Source organism: Carassius gibelio, chromosome A17, assembly GCF_023724105.1.
Source record: "Carassius gibelio isolate Cgi1373 ecotype wild population from Czech Republic chromosome A17, carGib1.2-hapl.c, whole genome shotgun sequence".
Classification (NCBI taxonomy): Eukaryota; Metazoa; Chordata; class Actinopteri; order Cypriniformes; family Cyprinidae; genus Carassius; species Carassius gibelio.
The window spans coordinates 17740916-17757802 of NC_068387.1; the positions used below are offsets into that span (position 1 = coordinate 17740916).

The following is a 16887-nucleotide window of genomic DNA, read 5'->3' on the forward strand; positions in this document are numbered from 1 at the left end:
GTACTCACTAAAAGCAAATACTGTTTCTACACCAGATCCAAATGTTACAACTAGATTGTTGCAACAGATCATCAAACAAAAAACTTTATCTAAAATGTTATATATGCATACAAAATTTGCTGAAATATATTTAAATATTTATATAATTAAATTATGTATATCTATCTATCTGCACATGTCTATGCATGAGATGTCTGCATACCTTTCTCAGTACGGAGTCTTTTGAAGGAATCGGTCTTGGAGAGGCCTGGGTCTGAGATGACCTTTGACCCCAGTTTGACCGTCAGGTCAATGGAGCGGTATCCCTGAGGAAGTTTGCGCTCATACAGCAATGTCAGCAGCTGGGCCAAGGTCATCTCCGGCGGCAATGGCTGACCTGGAGAGAAAAGGTTTTCAGTCATTGAGTTTATTAAAGCATTTATCAACTGATTAATAAATCACTTTTTTGAATAAGATTTTTTCAACAGAAAGGCAGGTGAGTGAAATAGAAATCTGTTCGCAAAAAAAAAAAAAAAAAAAAAAAAAACAATTTGGTGACACTAGTGAAATAGGAACTAAACACTTGACTCCTAAAGTACTGAAAAACTCTTTACATGTAAGAGGATGAGACAACGAGAGACGAGAACAAAGAACACAGCTTTAAAACTGACATTCATCAGACTCTCTGCATCTCTGAATAAATGCAGTGAGGTGAAGTGGCAGGCAGACAGGGACATGCACTGAGGTGACCTCTACTCTCATCCTAATCTGTATGGAGGAGCGAAGGGTGAGAGATGAGGGGGAACGCAGAAGAGTACAGAGTGGGCGAGAGGATCGGACAGAATGTGAGCACATGACAGAACGAGAGTGTGTGTGTTTGTACCCGGCAGTAGTTTGTGACAGAGGTGGAAGACGGGCACGCTGATGGTTTTGGCAGACGGATCAACTCCTGAGGAAGCTGCAAGCTTGTCACTGAGGACACGCCCTCGTCGGGACGGGGGACGGGGAGGAGTGGACAAGGCCCTCTTCGACTGAGACTTCAGACCTGAAACAATGCATGAAAACGAGACGCAACATGGGTAAACTAGATCAAAGGTCAATGATCTCAGTGTTAGTTTGTTAGAACAGCATAGATTGTTAACCTCCAGGGAATATATTATAAATCTCTTCTCACCATGTCAGTGAGTAGACTGGGTTAAACTGTACCTGAGGCAACAACAACACTGTAGTTATCTTGGAAACCATTATCGGCCTTCATCTTTTCTTTTTCCTCATGGTTTTTCTTCTCTTTATCCTCCTTCTGTTCATTGATCAGTTTGGCCGTGATGCTGGGCGTGTCTGAAGGGTGAAAAAAAAAAAAAAGTAAGATCTTTAAATGTTATTTCACAGTGTGTATGTGCGTTCTTCAATCAGCCTGGGGGCTCTAAAAATAAATTTCCCTTAAGAGACATATGCATCGATGTACATGTCAGCTTAACTGCTAATCTGAATTATTTATTGTAAAAATGTAATATGCCTGAGAAGACACACCAATTCATAAAGATAACAACATGCTGCGCTTCCTGTGCGGGTCTTCCATCAGTGGAAGTGATTGGAGCATGAGATACGAGACACCCTACATATATACTGAGAGTCTCGCCATCTTCTGAGAACAGAAAGCCTATATCTGCCACACACACAAGGTCTCTGGAGAGAAGCCATTTATCACACATACATGCTGATGGCCATGCCACATGACAGACCCAGCCCTACATGCTTCGTTCATCAGACCTTGAAAGTCTGAAGATATGGCAGAAGCTGGACCTAATTCATCTGATAGACTGCCACATGGTGCATTTAAAATAAGACTGCTGGACATGCTGTTTCTAGTATTTTGGCTAAACTGGTGTTAACTATACACAATCAAATGTGTTTGATTTTGTAGACAGCTTTGCATAGTTGCACATCAAATTTTGAAACCAATACCAGTGAAATGTGCACAATTACTTGTACTAATTTAGCTACTTGACTTAAAGTAAATCTCAAGTAGCCTTCAATTATGTTTTTTTCCAATAAGTAAACATCTCTATTCCGTTATGTAGCTGCAATTAATATTCACTAATTAAGATTAAAGAAACAAATCAAGAGAATCAACATACACATCATTCCAAAGTAAGATTTTTAAATATATTTGAAAGTTGCTCACCAAGCCTGCATTTATTTGTTCAAAAATGTTGTGAAAACTGCACATGGTGCTGAGTTAGTGCTCAAGAAACATTTCTTATTATAATCAATGTTGTAAACATTATACTTTCTTTAATGAACAGCATTATTTGAAATAGGAATTTTACTAAATTAACATCTACTGACATTCTTGATCCACTTAATCCCTCTTCACTGAATAAAAGTATAAATTTCTTTTAAAATAATTGAATCTTACTGACCCCAAACGCTTGAGCGGTAGTGTATTACAGTTTTCATACCTGAGACACGGTCCAATACTTCAGACAGTGTGGTTGAGATGGGCAGATGCAGTTTGCGAAACTTGTGCCCTGCACCGTACATGGGGTGCTGGATCACATGACTGGTGGCATTAATGCGCCCTTTATACAGCTATAGCAGAGAAAGAGAGAAACACAAAAACAGATGGTCTTGAGATATTAGAGCTTCAATTTCTCATTAAAATGCACCTACACAATTCTTTTGCATTCTCGCATTTCTCAGCTTCGTGACTAATCACTTATCTTATTGCTCAAAAAATATTCCACAGGGTTCGTACAGAAACTGCTAAATGAAATTCCAGGACTTTAAGCACTCCTTTTTTTCGTTTTCAAGAACTAAAATCAGATATCACAATATTGTTATTATCTTTAAATTCTAATAAATAAACCAATAAAACAAAATGGTACAAATAAAGTGCAGCACATGCAAAGCATGCCATGGCAGTTATTGCTTTCCTTATTCAAAAATATTTGATTGGTATTTAAATCACTATTGGTAGTAAGATTTATGCTAATGCTTTTTTCCTCAGTATGTCAGATTAAACGTGGCAGACTTGTTACTTGTTCAGATGGCGATATATGGCGAAAATTCTTATTTGGGTTATATTTAATATGATGTAGGCTAGAAACTGTGATTGCGCAGTACTGTAAATGTCCAAACCGGTGTGGTGACTGACTGCCACACATACTCTTCAAAACATTAGATTCATCCGCGCTGGAGCCGTGCCGACTCACAACCACGCAAGCTAGATAATTCTGCAACCAATCTTGTGAGTAATCTCTAGTTCTCTTTATTGTGAAAAAAGAATCCATATTTTATTTTTTCTTACAACTCTGTGTTTTTAAGAGATTTCAAATTGTCGTCAGCCGTATTCGCTAATTCGGGATTAGCATTATCTGGGGACCTTGTGTGATTTTGCTCCATTCTTCACGAAAGATGGATAAAAAGCCCCACAGGAAACAAAAACCTCAAAAAATGATACATGACCCACCAAATGCTGGCCAAATCACAGAAATGCCAATTCACACGGGACTAATATTATCACAGGACCTTGGTGTTTGGCAAAATATATGGTAGGTCATTTGCGGGGGAAATTTTAACTTACCAATTTCAGACACGGCCAATTCACACAGGACTAAGATCACTGACAACCTCCGCAATTATTCCAAAGGCCACCTGGTAATACTAATCCTGTACAAACAGGGCTTTAAATGTCTTTTGACTGTTTATTGATAATGATCATGATATCAGTTTTATTTTAACTACAGCTATAGGGAAAAGCAAAAAAAGAAATTTCAAAGCAATGGCATTTGACAAGTCCTGCAGAGAAAAAAAAAATCATAATATAAAAATATACGCATCTCTGAAGATTCCCACTTTCCACATGGCGGATCTAGACATCTTCATTTCCACTGAAGGTGGAGTTAAAGGTGCATCGGAAAGGGTAAAATGACGTCCATGCCTTTGAGAGGACACCCGGATCACTCACTTTGGCCTGATCTAACGTGTAAACATTAACTTTTAAGAGCCTCTCTTTTGGGACTCTCTGTAAAAGCCAAATGATTAATCTGACCTAAAACGCACACAGTCCCACCATAATTTACTGGAGGATCGACCAGCTGAATGACTCTTTGGGCTAAAAAAAGATGTCTTGCGTCTTTACGATTTGGCTTGGTTCCGGTTTGGCAGTCAGAGGAGAAGCATTACTCTATGTGTCACGTAAGGGGAAAGCTGGTTATGTCCTCCAGCATTAAGATTATGTTAAATGTGTAATTGCTGTGCTTCTAGCGGCACCAGACAGAAAAGCAAGGGCGATTTTCCCAAATTACTAATAGTTTCCCATTAAACTAGATATTTTCTCCAGCCAAATAACTTTTTACAGGTACTCCTAACATGCACCAATTTGTGTGGACTGCATGATTAAGAAGGATTTGAGGATAAATCTGCCCCCTAGTGGTCTCCAACAATAACAACAGACTTTGCCATGAAAAGAACCGTAGTCAGGGGCAGTGCAGGTTTAAATCCCTCTGAGATGATGTAAAGGTCAGGGTAATTTTCCTTGTAAGTGAAGAGGCTTTTCTGAGCTTTATAGCAACAGTAATAAATAATTTAACGGACTAACCAACCAAAACAACTTCTATATGAAATAAAATAACCACTTAGAACAGCAAAGTTTCAGCTTTTGAGAGATTTTCAAAGCATAGATTGCGTGTGTGTGAGATAACCTACCGGACAGGGAGACTGAAGGAAGACAGTAACTTTCTCGTCTTCAAGCATGAGTTGTAGGAAGAGCCGACGTATAAATCCAGAGATGTTCCCTGAGACCGGAACGTTTCCTCGCTGAGGAGCTGACTGAAACAGCTCACACAGCACCTTTACAAACAAAGAAAAAACAGTTCACTTGTATCCCTGTTATATATCGCTATACCACCCAGCCGTAAAACTTGTAAAGATGAACTAAGGCAAAAATGTGAAAAGCATTATACAAATAAATTAGATTGACTACATAATTAATAATATAGAAATTCTACTATTATTAACATTCTTATAATATGAATATATACTTCTTGACGTTAATCTTGGAATCACTGATTAATTAGAGAACAAACTACTTTAACTTTTTTGAGAATAATTTAATTTAGAATAGCTGAAATAATTTTACTGTAATTACCGTACAGAAATTATAACATTTTTATTTTAAAACGATAATTTTATTTTCTGTATTTTAGTTTAAACTTAATAAAAGTATAATATATATTAAACAGTTATATATTATAACAATAAACAGAAATATGATGTAATATTAAAATAATGCAAACGTCATGACCTAAAGATAATTTTATTAAGGTAGAAGGCTAGAAGTTAATTCCAAATATTTTTAGAAAAAAAATAAAATAAATAAATATATATATATATATATATAAATAGATAATATATAATTATTTATATATGGATAATATATAATTATAATTTTGTACACTTTTTTCTCGGTCTATGAAAAAGACCAAACAACACTCAAAAAAGCACCACAAACAAACCTGTGCCATGAGCCTCTGGTTGTTTGGATGGCAGGAAATGCATTGCAGGAAGAAAGCCACTGTTGCATTCTCAATGGCTGTCCTTTGCTGTGTGGTGAGTCCACTGCTGCGGCTCATTGATTGCACTGAATAAGACGCCCCTGAGGTGTGAGGTGCGGTGCTGGCATGTGACGTGCTGGGTGATGCACGGTGTCCAAAAATCCTGCTGCTGCTGCCATTGCTTGCACTGGCATTAGCAGCCCCACTGGCACTACAGTGGCACAGGAGAAACAACAGTGCTGTCCAGAGTGGGTTCACTTCTGGCCCACCCAACCAGTCCTTCATGGTGTGACTGTTTCCAACTTCTGTTAGAAACCGCAATACGGGCGCCGCCAGCTCAGGAGACAGTGGCGGTCTGTTTGTCGAGGATGAAAAGGGTTGGTTGTGTGAGTACGGCCGTCTCTCTGCCTGTCCAGAGAATCCAGCAGGCAAGGGAAGGTCTGCACTGACCAACAGGTTGCAGCAAAGGTCAGCTAAGCTGCGAACAAGCAGGGACGGCAGACCAGAGTCCAACAGCTGCTGGATGGCACCTGGAGACTGGGACGCAGCTGCTAAGGTCACCAACTGGCACTCTGAGAGGGAGACGGGCACAGCTACCGGTGCCCGAGCATGTTTAGAGTCATCTGTGAGGGAGGCAGCACTGTTCAAGTCATGCTGCTTCTTGCCGTCGTCTGTCATTGCCATTCGGCGCTGTGCACTTGTCTGGGCAACAGGGGGCGCCACTATACCCATCCAGGACATGAGCAGAGAAAAGTAACTAGGGTGGATATGGCACATTGAACAAAGCAAGCTGTCCACAGCCTTCTTTAAAACAATGTTAGAGGGCAAAGACATGGACCAGCTGTACAACAACCTGCAAGATATGGAGAAAAAGACAAGCAGCGCTAAAATTAATAGTTCAGGTCGCCTAAAAACAGCTTCAAGATTTAATAAGGCTCCGAACTGTTTGTGTTTAAGATGCGGTTTTATTTGCACCATGTACACAGTGAAGGCTGTTTCACTTTGTTCTAATCGGTAAACAATGTATTCATACCTAAAGAGAGAATGAAATATAGAAGCGTGTGGGAAAGGAAAAGCAGAATATGTACTCTCAAGCCTTTCCCGCACCAAAATGTACCTTGTACACAAGACAAAAAAATGTTTATTTTATCAGTGCGGACTCACTCGAAAAGCTCTCCGTTGAGCAGTCCGGGCAAGTCGTAGTCAACGGGCAACTCATAACTATGCCATAAGACGGAGGCCACGCAGTGCAGATGTGATGGGGATGGCATTAGCAAACCATATTCCCGTGAGGGTGGAGCACTCGAACCCACAGAGCTTGACGGAGAACTCTGCTTCAGGGCAGCAATCCGGGACGAATCATATACCCACTGTAGCAGAGCCTGGATCCTACAACACAATCACAAACATAACCCAGGACATCAAGAACCACAAAAATGTGTGTGTTACCGTTAACAAAGGTTATGAAGTTATAGCAGAAGTTATGCTTTGGGAAAACAAGCTCCATTTGGAAGCTTTAGGATTTAATTTTACGTTATGATGAAGGGCACAGACCTGTCTTTGGTACCGGGGTCCTGAGTGGTGCCCAGCTGGTAGAGAATGTCTATAGTTGAGTCTGATGACAGGCCATTTAACCTCCCGAAGAGCAGCGGGCTGTTCAGATCTACAACAAAAAACCACCAAAGAGTTAAAAGGAGAGTCCAACAAAATCATGATGCGGATCATTAAAGTGGAGAAACTGGTTTGAACGTAGACTCTCTGAATTTACACGACACACAAATCAGGTTAATACTGCTTGGCATTCAAATACAGCAGTCAAGCATTAATGAGAAACAATCTTTATTAAAATCTTTATAGTCTTACTGGCCAAATCGGTGCCGGAAGCAGCACAGTTGCGCAACAAGATGTCAATGAGTTTGAGGCCTATGCGTGTGGACTGCAGGCCGATTTTCACGAGCACCGCCTCAATGTTGGGCGAGTGCATGCCGCAGTACGGGGACATAAGGAGGGCGGCGCAGGTCTGCAGGAGGTTTGCTGTGGGAGCGGCAGCACTGGCCATCATGGCCTCCAGATCAGAAACATGAGTCAAGCAATGATGCAGCAACCGTAACCAGCCAATACTGAGAAAGAAAGAGAAGAAATGTAGATATTATAACAGATCGAGGCTTGAAACGGGAAATAAGATGTTAAAAATGTTTTCCAATACCTGGTTTTGGAGACCTGGTCCTCAGACGGCAGGAAAGGATTGTTAACAGTGGCCGAGGAAGTGTTTCCGAAAGCAGTCAGGCCCAGTAGTTTAATCTGAGAGAGGCCCAGTGTGCTGGCGTCCCGCGGCCGATGCAACCTCAAACACACGGCAGACGCCACCTCTGCCTTTACCAGCTGGAATTTAATATACGTGAGACCACTAGTGATGACTGGGGACGACAGGGGAAGCATGTTTACACCGTCTGCGCTGATCTCCACAGACACCGAGGATGGGCATGCTGGGAAAGAAAAGAGAAGCATTTAGTAGTACTTCAACTTTTAGCATAGTCCTTTCTAGTATAAAAAGCTTCATATATTGGCCAAATATAATATACTGCTGTGTCAACTGGGGTTTTGGTCCAATATTATTGCATTGTGTGTTCACACTCACTAGCGAGGGATGCCAGGTGCGGCTGTATGTGAATCTCCTTGAGCAGAACGGCAGCGGGCAGGTGGATGGTGAGATCACACCAGGCTTCTTCAGGAAGGAATATGTAGGACCAAGCGGCAGAACGGGCCCGGCGATGTGGGGGTGTGGCCTGAAGCAACACTTCCGCTGGCTGTGCTGTGGGACTGCTAGAGTTGATTGTGCCTGCAAGGGAACAGCATCAACAGTGAGTATAAATACAATTTTATTACTTAGACGTTTTTATGAAAAGATGGGGTTATGACTCAAAATAAAGCATGTTTGCTGTACCAAGAGGAGCAAAGTTGTGCAGTCCTTCTGCATTGTCTGGTTCTGAGGTAAGCACTCGTGCTTTCAGGCTGCCGTCTGCTGCTTTACCAGGCCCAGAGTCTAGGAACTTCATGATAGTGGACACCATACTGCGTGCTGTGTTCACGATGGCTCGTGTGCTGGTGACCATGTTGTTACAGATGAGCTGCACGCCACCTAAATGCACACACACACACAAAAAAAAAAAAAGATTCAGGACGTACAGACCAGCTCAAACAGAGTTTTAACTCTTTAGAAAGTGTTAGTTTTGACATACCCATGTCATGGAAGGCCTTCAAAGCCTCGCTGGTGTCAAGTACTCTCAAAATAAACCACAGTAAAGGCTCAGAGAGCTGACATGTTGATAGAGACCCCTGTTTAAAAAAAATAATAATAATAACAGAACATTGAAATGATACAATGACAAAGCAAGCATTGATGGCTCGTTTACAATTTTATATTACTTCCTTACATACTGAATGTCTGTCCTCTAAAATGTGAAAATTATTTCAATGTGTGTTCAAGCCCACAATATACTAGAACAGACCATGTTTGTGTTCTCTCAGTTTGTCTGTGAGTCTCACCTGTCGGCCCATATACCCACAGGCCATGTAAGTGAGAATGGGCTGCAGCATGACCTGGACAGATGTGGCTCTTTTACTCAAAGTAGTCAGGATAGTGAAGAGGCCATCGCCCACCGAGATGGCATCCAACCCACCATGAAAGTTCTCATGTTTGGTTAGGTGGAGCCCACTAGCACCTGAAACGAGAGAGAAAACACATCAGCAAAAGAAGAAATGCATGAAATTCAATATAATAGGTACAAATATAATTAAAAGGGTAGGATTTTTGGTTTGGAGATAAGTCTTATTCACACAAAAGTGGTATTTAATTGATCAAAAATACAGTAATATTGTGAGATTTCAAATTTGAATTCATTTAAAATTGTAATTTATTTCTATGACAAAGCTGAACTTTCAGCAGTCATTACTACAGTCTTCTTACAGTCTTGTCCTTGTTAAATAAAATACCTTATATTTCCGACTATAAGTCGCACCTGAGTAAAAGTTGCATCAGTCCAAAAATACGTCATGATGAGGAAAAAAACATAAGTCGCACTGGACTATAAGTCGCATTTATTTAGAACCAAGAGAAAACATTACCATCTACAGCCGCGAGAGGGCGCTCTGTGTTTTCAGTGTAGACTACAGGAGCACTCAGCAGCATAGAGCGCCCTCTCACGGCTGGAGATGGTAATGTTTTCTCTTGGTTCATTTCTCTCGGTTCATGTCAAATTCATTTTGCTAAATAAGTCACAACTTATTTTTGCTAAATAAGTCGCAGGACCAGCCAAACTATGAAAAAAAGTGTGATTTATAGTTCGGAAAATACGGTAATAATAAAAAAAATAAAAAACGCATCGACAAACTTTTGAATGAAAATATGATGACGTACCGATTATCATGGCCATGGCACTGCTGTTGCACTGCCCCAATGCCGACAAGATCTGACTCATAATCTGCTGATTGGCCAAAACCAGGTCTGCCACACCTGCAGCTGGTCCCTGGTGCTGAGCTGTGCCTGCCGCCCCACACTCTTTGCTTCCACACACTTTTTCTTCATCCGACACGCTGTCAGTGGCTCCCCCCGCTGGAGGCAGCCTCCCACTGAACTCCCGATCGCCTGACAGTGGCAGCATCACCAAAGCATTGACCAGCTTCAGGAGGTCAAACATCAGCTGGTCTCTTGTGGTTTCGCCACACACAGCCTTAGCATCGCCAGGGCGAATGATATTGGCGAACAGGCCCCCGAAACAGGCACGGGCACCCACAGAGCTGTCCGAGCCGCTGCGTGAGACCACCTTATCTGAGCAAGTGATGTAGTGGTGAACCAAAAAGGTGACCGATTCGATGACAGCCAAGATGGTGGTCACAGAAACCACTTCGAAGTTTTGTTCCAGCGTGAACTCCAAAAGCTTCACCTGCGCATCTAATGGACCCTGGCCAGAGTGGAATGGACCCCTACAACCAGATAAGATGATAAAAAAAGACAAAAACTTATTTAAAACAACCACATGTTTAAGAAGCACCAGTTTAATTGCATAAATGGTGAATTAATGATCCACCTCTCCGTTGACAGGATGTGCAACAGTTTAAGCAGAAATTCGCTGAACATCTGTGGACATGTGGAGGACAGGTGCACCTGCAACCTGGTTAAAAACTCCTGCAAGGCTTGTGTTGCAGTGGGGCCGACCTGAAAGAGCGAGGAAGACAAGTGAGGCATTTACCAAATACATCATTATGAAACCAGTCATGCGCATACTCTTCATTAAGCACAATACCTGTGAGCTGTGCTGGCTGGTGCCATGAGGGTTCCCTCCAGATAGGAAACGCACAAGCACGTGCACAAGTGTGGGGTCAGACACCATCTGCTGGGCTGTGCTCTCCTGTACACCCATCCCACTGCTGGAGGCTGCAGATGCAACACACACATTATCGGCGGGGTTAATCTGAAAGTGTGTCACCAGTGTTTGCTTCTATAGTCAGCTGGCGGGAAAACCCACATACAGAAATGCAGGCCACCCCGTGGGAACACCTACACGTCTGAGTGCCTCTAGAAACACACCAGATGAACAAAGACGGGCTGGGCCAATCAGATACTCACCACTAGCAGGCATATTAGTCATGAGGGTGAGACTGTGCAGTACAAGACACCATGTTCTCAGAGAGGTGTTGGGGTACCAGGCCAGCACTGACAGGAAACTGCTAATAGAGGCTGAGAGACAAGAGTTAGTCAATTATAAGCATTACAAAATCCACACTGAAGTTAATGAGAGAAAGTGAACCATCTAACCCGCACCTGTATTTATTTTACTCATTACCATTGCTCTTCTTCATAAACCTTTTGATGCATTTATTTTTTTAAATATTTTTTTCTTTAAAATATTGATCTTTTTCCACTGCATATTGCATTTTAACTTCTTAACATTTTTCTCAATTTATTTACTATTTTTGTTGTGGCACTACATTCTTTGTGTAGAGCTAATCAGAATATTTGAGATGCTCCAAATACTGCAACACTTCAGTAGGCATGTTTACGTTCACTCATTTTTATAAATCATAATAAATCTAATCTGATTTCGTATTTTGAAAATTCAGTTAATATGAATCTTAAACGCTGTAATCCTATTCACACATTCGTTTTCAAGTGCATTATATATGTTCCAAACAAACTTCAAACTTGGAAGTAAGCACTATTGTTCTAAACATTTTACATATGTTCAAGGTATTTTTGAATTGGAGCACTTTTCAGTCCAATTCTTCTGGTGAGTTAGGTAAACGTGGGTAGCGAGACTGACACTTGTTAAAGTGTGAAAATGATTTCAGCAGGTTACTAGCTGTATCCTTGGTTGTAGTAACACATAAAACCAACTATTCAATTTAAGATCCTGTGGGTATCAACAGTCCAATCTCCTCAACAATACGCTAATATCTTCAGATCTAAGTGTTCTAGCGGTTGCTGAATATCACACCTTGGTTAAGGGGGATTGTGGGCACTCTGCTGGCGTTAAAGAGGAAGATGTCTGTACCGCTCTCCTCTGACCCTCCGGAGCAGGAACTCAAACTCAGAGTCAACCACAGCTGCAGCAAAGACTCCAACTAGACAGAGAAAAAGAGGGTGTGATTCTGTAACTTCACGGAGTAAAAAATTATTCAGGAATTTAGATTTAAGGGCAAACTCAGTAAATAAAAAGTGACAAACCCATACTGTGCCCGCACCTGAACATGATGCACTTGCAATAAAGAGAAGAGTTTGTTGAAGCAGGTGCTCAACATGGGGATGGAAGAGGCTTGTATCATCAGACTGCTACTGGGGGGAGAGCTATGGAACCCACGCAAAAGAGAGTCATCCGTCCCATTTGAAGACTGGCTCACTGAAAGAGAAAAGGAAAAAAAAGACCATAGGGGTTGATTAGTTAAACTAAAAAAAAAAAAGACACAAAAAAATATGACTCCCATACCTTTGGACCAGTGAAATTTACTTTAACAATTATAAGTAATTACTAGAAAATAAATTAATAATATTTTTTTTTTTAAAGATTTTGTAAAGCTCACTTATTATCCATTTCTGCAAAAAGAAATGTTTTAGAATGGAGTCTGAAATTGAAAAATGTATACTCACTATACACTCTTCAAGATAAGATGATAACTTTTTCAGTGTTGGAAATAATATTTATAAACAAAACAAAAAAAAATTATATTTCCAGATTTTCCTTTACTGTGGGAACCCTGTACAGATGTTGTGTGTGTGTGTACCAGAAGGAGATGTGGATGTTAGCGCCTGCAGTATTGCGTCTGCCTCCAGTGTTGCCATCATCTTCAGCATGAGCTCCGCCTGCTGTTCCAATCCCACTTCCAGTCGAGCGTCCAGTGCTGGGATAACAATTAAGGTGCTTTAGCGCTCAGACTTCATTATAGCTTTTATTTTATCGATTTATTTTGGCACTTCTCACCCTGAGACACAGATACTGAGAGGTTCTGAGATCCAGGCTTCTCTGCGGTGGCAGCCGCAGGGGGTTTGGACACAGGTATGCCCACACCCCCTGTGTAGGGGTTATAACTGTATGAGCCGTAGTCAGCACCCCAGTAATCATACCAGGTACTACTGATCGGCTGCAAGAGAGGACATAAAAAAGAAACCAAAAAACAAAACAAAAACAATCTCAGATACCCGTCTCCGAGAAAAACTTTACTGGAAAAGTGGTTAAAACATTGGCTTGGTGCAAAACAGCTCTAAATATTACAACCAAACTTTAACTACTTGTTGTTCATTACATAATGCATGCAAAATAGGGGTGTATCAGTTAATTGCACAGTTCACGTCCCACAGTTCTTTATGCATGTTTATACCTTGCAACTTTGAGGATAAATGTTGTGTGTGAATTATAATGCATGTCTACTTTCAATAGTAATTATGGTTATTTTCCATGCTGCTAAATTGCTGTACTTTAAGACTTTACACAAAAGAGCTGCATTTTCCAGCAAGTGTGATAAGAGCTTTTAAAAAAGAAATTGAGTAAACGGATGGGTATGAGAAAGTCAAGAGGTTAAAATACGGGTTAAGAGTTTAATATGGGCTATCAATATAGTCCATATTTTAGCAATGTGACCAGAGAACCGTGAGAAATTTGAACCATTACACCCCTAATACTGAAAGACGGAAAAGGAAAGATAAAGAGAACGAGGTCCATACCTTAAAAACCTTGGCAGCGAGTGGATCTTTTTCCAAATCAATATCTAAAGGATCAATATCAACATCCATCAAGTCTTGTAGCAAGTCAAAGTCAATGTCTTTATCTTTTTCCAAAGATGACAGTGGTGGAGCACCTTTGGGCAACGAAAAGACCTTTAATATTGCAAGAGCAGCGCACCAAGAGAAGCAACTACACAGACCGCCTTCTTTAGGACGTCCGGCTGTCAAACTCCTCTTAGACCGACAGGGCGCCGGAACAGGAGATTGTTGACCCATTTTGAAAAAGTAAAAAAAGGTAATAAAATGACCAGCAGCTATAGGTAGAGTCACAATAATCTGCACTGTTCCAACCTCCTGTCCACTGCATTATACTACTATTACATATTATAAAAAAACAAACACAATAAATACACATGCAGCTCATCTAAGAGAGGAACACAAACAAATAAACACCAGAAACAAAAGAAAAGTGAGGGTCCGTGTGAGGTGACGTGCTATTCGGGCGGGATTACCAACGCACTTTGGAACACAGAGGATGTCCCGGGTGTACCTGCGATGATATCGGGTCCCAGAGGCTCATCGAGGGTCTCCACCAGTGGGATGGGGGTCGGCTGGGGGAGCGAGTCATCACAATCCACAACTACAGAAGAAGAAGCTGCCCCAGCCTCATCAGCCCCTGCCCCCTCCATCCCATCCACACACACCGGAGACAATAGCTCTCCTGCAAACAGATTACGACATCTCAATATAAAACATGGACATGTAAAATGTGTACAGTCTGTGGGTTGCTTTGAACATCTAAATCACACGCACCTGCAAGAATGTCCTGCAGCATGCAGGTGAGAGAGTACTGGGCCCAGGCTCCGCCCCATGAGATGTCCGCGCGGTTAAAGTCTGTTCCCACCAGTAACAGCAGTAACCTCTCCAGCTGCTGCTCTGAAACCACCTCACACAGGTGGATTGTGGGTCGTGTTGCATTTGCTATTCTGGCCAATACCTGAGCAAATGGATGAGATTTAGAATATTTAAGATAGGTATTGTCTAAAAATTTGAAGTCAGACTGATTTTTTTTGTTGTTTTTTTAAGAAATTGATAAAAAATTTTTTTAACAAGGATGCATTAAGCTGGCCAAAAATTACAGTAAAAACATGCATTTCTATTAAAATAAATGTTTTTATTTTTGTGTTCATAGAATCCTAAAAAAAATTTTTTTTTTAACATTTTTTACATTTATATTAATAAGAAGAGTTTATTGAGCGCCAAATCTAAAGAATATTAAAGAGATTTCTAATGCATAATGTGTCAATGAAGACTGGAGTAATGGCTGTTGATTTTTCCATCATAAAAAATATTTTTTTCCCAAAACGTATTAAATTAAAAAAAAAAAGTTACTTTAAATAATGATAGTTTTTCACAGTATTGTTGTTTTACTGTATTTTTGATCAAATAAATGCATTCTTTGAAAAAATTATTCACAAATCTTAAAACCTTAGAATGGTAGTATACCAAAAAAGAGCACACTTTTTCCTCGATATTTCAAAAAGTAAGTTGTACCTTGCAGACAAACAGTAGCAGGTCTGCGTGACAGGTAAAGTCCATGGAGAGGAGGAAGAGAGCAAGCTTCTGGACGACGCAGATGCAGCGCTCGTGAGATAGCGTGAAGGGCAGGAGCTCCACCTCAGGGGTCTCTTTTGCCACCGATGCCTCGGAGTCCAAGGTGGAGCGTGGCCATTCGGCTGTCCGCCTCAAACGGATCAGATCTTTAAAGTGCTGCCAAAGAAAAAGAACCACAGGGATAGTGTTACGATCTGTTTAAAGGCTACTTTTATCATCGAATGTTGTCCCACACCCATCCCTGAGGGACAAGGAGTTTGGATTCTCACCTTGGACGTGGCTTGTTTGAGTTTGGCTTGTTCCACCAGCAGCTTGTAGGAGGAGCCTTTGTTGCTCTGAATTTTCTCTTTCTCGATTTGTTCTACTAAAGCCTTCTGTTTGGCTTTCAATAAATTCAACTGCTGCAATGAAAGGAGAATTGATCAACATCCACACTATACGTACAGAGGAAAAATTTCAAGTTCAGATGTATAAGATCACAGGATGATTGTGTGAGACACATTTACCTGTTTATGGTGGACTAGCTGTTTGCGGATCTTGCGTGAATATAGACGATCTAAACTGCTGTTACTGCCTTTGGCAGATCTGCTCGGGTTATGAGACTGCAGACTGTTGTTTATGAAACTCCACTGGTTTCCTGGTGTGATTGGAAAGAGGAAAACAAAGACACATTACCAGTGAAGTAACATCTCTATACAGTATGCACACTACCATTCAAACATTCGGGGTCAGATTTTTTTTTTTTTTTTTTTTTAAGAAATTTATACTGGATTTTCCAGTTTTTATGCTTGTCCAGGCCAAAGAATCTCACCTGTAAAGGATCTTTCTCTGTCTTTAGACCCCAGAGGTTTCTTAGCTGCAGTGGCTTCATCTTCAACACTCGCCACATAGTCCAGTAGTCGAGAGACCAGCATGACCACCCAGCTGATCATGGGGATATCCAACACGCCTTTAAACACACACAAAGCTGTAACATAACCATAAACGCACAATCTCAAGTCTCATTCTCATTCTCAAACACGCACCTTCTGTCCTGCGGTGCTGTGATGCGCTAGTCTGTTGCAGAGGGGATAACAGGGTGTCCAAAAGGTTCAACAAACCCTCCAAAACCCCACTGTTACCCAAAGATCTCTGGCCGATACAGGACAGCAACATAAATACCCTGAGGAAACAAGACAGATAAATAAGTCTGAGTATCCTTGGGAATAGTTATGATAATGTCATCCAACTTCTGTATGAGTGTGTTGTTTGTGTTACCTGTCCTGAGGGAAGATGAGCAGCTGCTCGGAGTTGTAAAGCTCCTGCAGGACGTTGGACAGGAATTGGCCCCACCACCTCTCGCCTCCACACAGCTGCACCAGCAGCAGACCCGCATGCAGACGGATCTTAGGAGTTCCACTGATGCACAGCTGCTTAAAGAGCTCTTCACACGCCTGGGCATGAAACGTGTTTTGCAACACTGAGGGCACAGAGTGACCTGCGCAAGAGAGTGGGCAACATTCATTCATTAAAACTGAAGGA

The 16887-nt window shown here is 41.2% G+C and overlaps 1 protein-coding gene across 6 annotated transcripts in view; it reads right to left on the reverse strand.

Annotated features, from left to right (window-relative positions):
* LOC128031580 (baculoviral IAP repeat-containing protein 6) overlaps positions 1 to 16887 on the reverse strand; it is a 77556-nt gene that overhangs the window by 39393 nt on the left and 21276 nt on the right. For 3 of the 6 annotated variants that reach the window (XM_052619901.1, XM_052619903.1, XM_052619904.1), the window contains exons 30-60: positions 16624 to 16843; positions 16392 to 16528; positions 16178 to 16315; positions 15873 to 16003; positions 15636 to 15767; positions 15307 to 15522; positions 14566 to 14749; positions 14273 to 14473; positions 13753 to 13886; positions 13013 to 13172; positions 12816 to 12932; positions 12279 to 12433; positions 12032 to 12158; positions 11164 to 11274; positions 10841 to 10971; positions 10625 to 10752; positions 9955 to 10520; positions 9084 to 9259; positions 8777 to 8873; positions 8482 to 8676; positions 8176 to 8376; positions 7744 to 8023; positions 7401 to 7657; positions 7092 to 7200; positions 6702 to 6926; positions 5499 to 6390; positions 4690 to 4833; positions 2442 to 2571; positions 1186 to 1317; positions 863 to 1024; positions 203 to 376 (exon numbers count right to left, since the gene is read on the reverse strand). In XM_052619901.1, coding sequence (XP_052475861.1) covers positions 203 to 376; positions 863 to 1024; positions 1186 to 1317; positions 2442 to 2571; positions 4690 to 4833; positions 5499 to 6390; positions 6702 to 6926; positions 7092 to 7200; positions 7401 to 7657; positions 7744 to 8023; positions 8176 to 8376; positions 8482 to 8676; positions 8777 to 8873; positions 9084 to 9259; positions 9955 to 10520; positions 10625 to 10752; positions 10841 to 10971; positions 11164 to 11274; positions 12032 to 12158; positions 12279 to 12433; positions 12816 to 12932; positions 13013 to 13172; positions 13753 to 13886; positions 14273 to 14473; positions 14566 to 14749; positions 15307 to 15522; positions 15636 to 15767; positions 15873 to 16003; positions 16178 to 16315; positions 16392 to 16528; positions 16624 to 16843 — 6162 coding nt within the window. The remainder of the gene's footprint in view (positions 1 to 202; positions 377 to 862; positions 1025 to 1185; positions 1318 to 2441; positions 2572 to 4689; positions 4834 to 5498; positions 6391 to 6701; positions 6927 to 7091; positions 7201 to 7400; positions 7658 to 7743; positions 8024 to 8175; positions 8377 to 8481; positions 8677 to 8776; positions 8874 to 9083; positions 9260 to 9954; positions 10521 to 10624; positions 10753 to 10840; positions 10972 to 11163; positions 11275 to 12031; positions 12159 to 12278; positions 12434 to 12815; positions 12933 to 13012; positions 13173 to 13752; positions 13887 to 14272; positions 14474 to 14565; positions 14750 to 15306; positions 15523 to 15635; positions 15768 to 15872; positions 16004 to 16177; positions 16316 to 16391; positions 16529 to 16623; positions 16844 to 16887) is intronic. The other 3 variants (XM_052619907.1, XM_052619905.1, XM_052619902.1) reach the window with 2 other exon arrangements.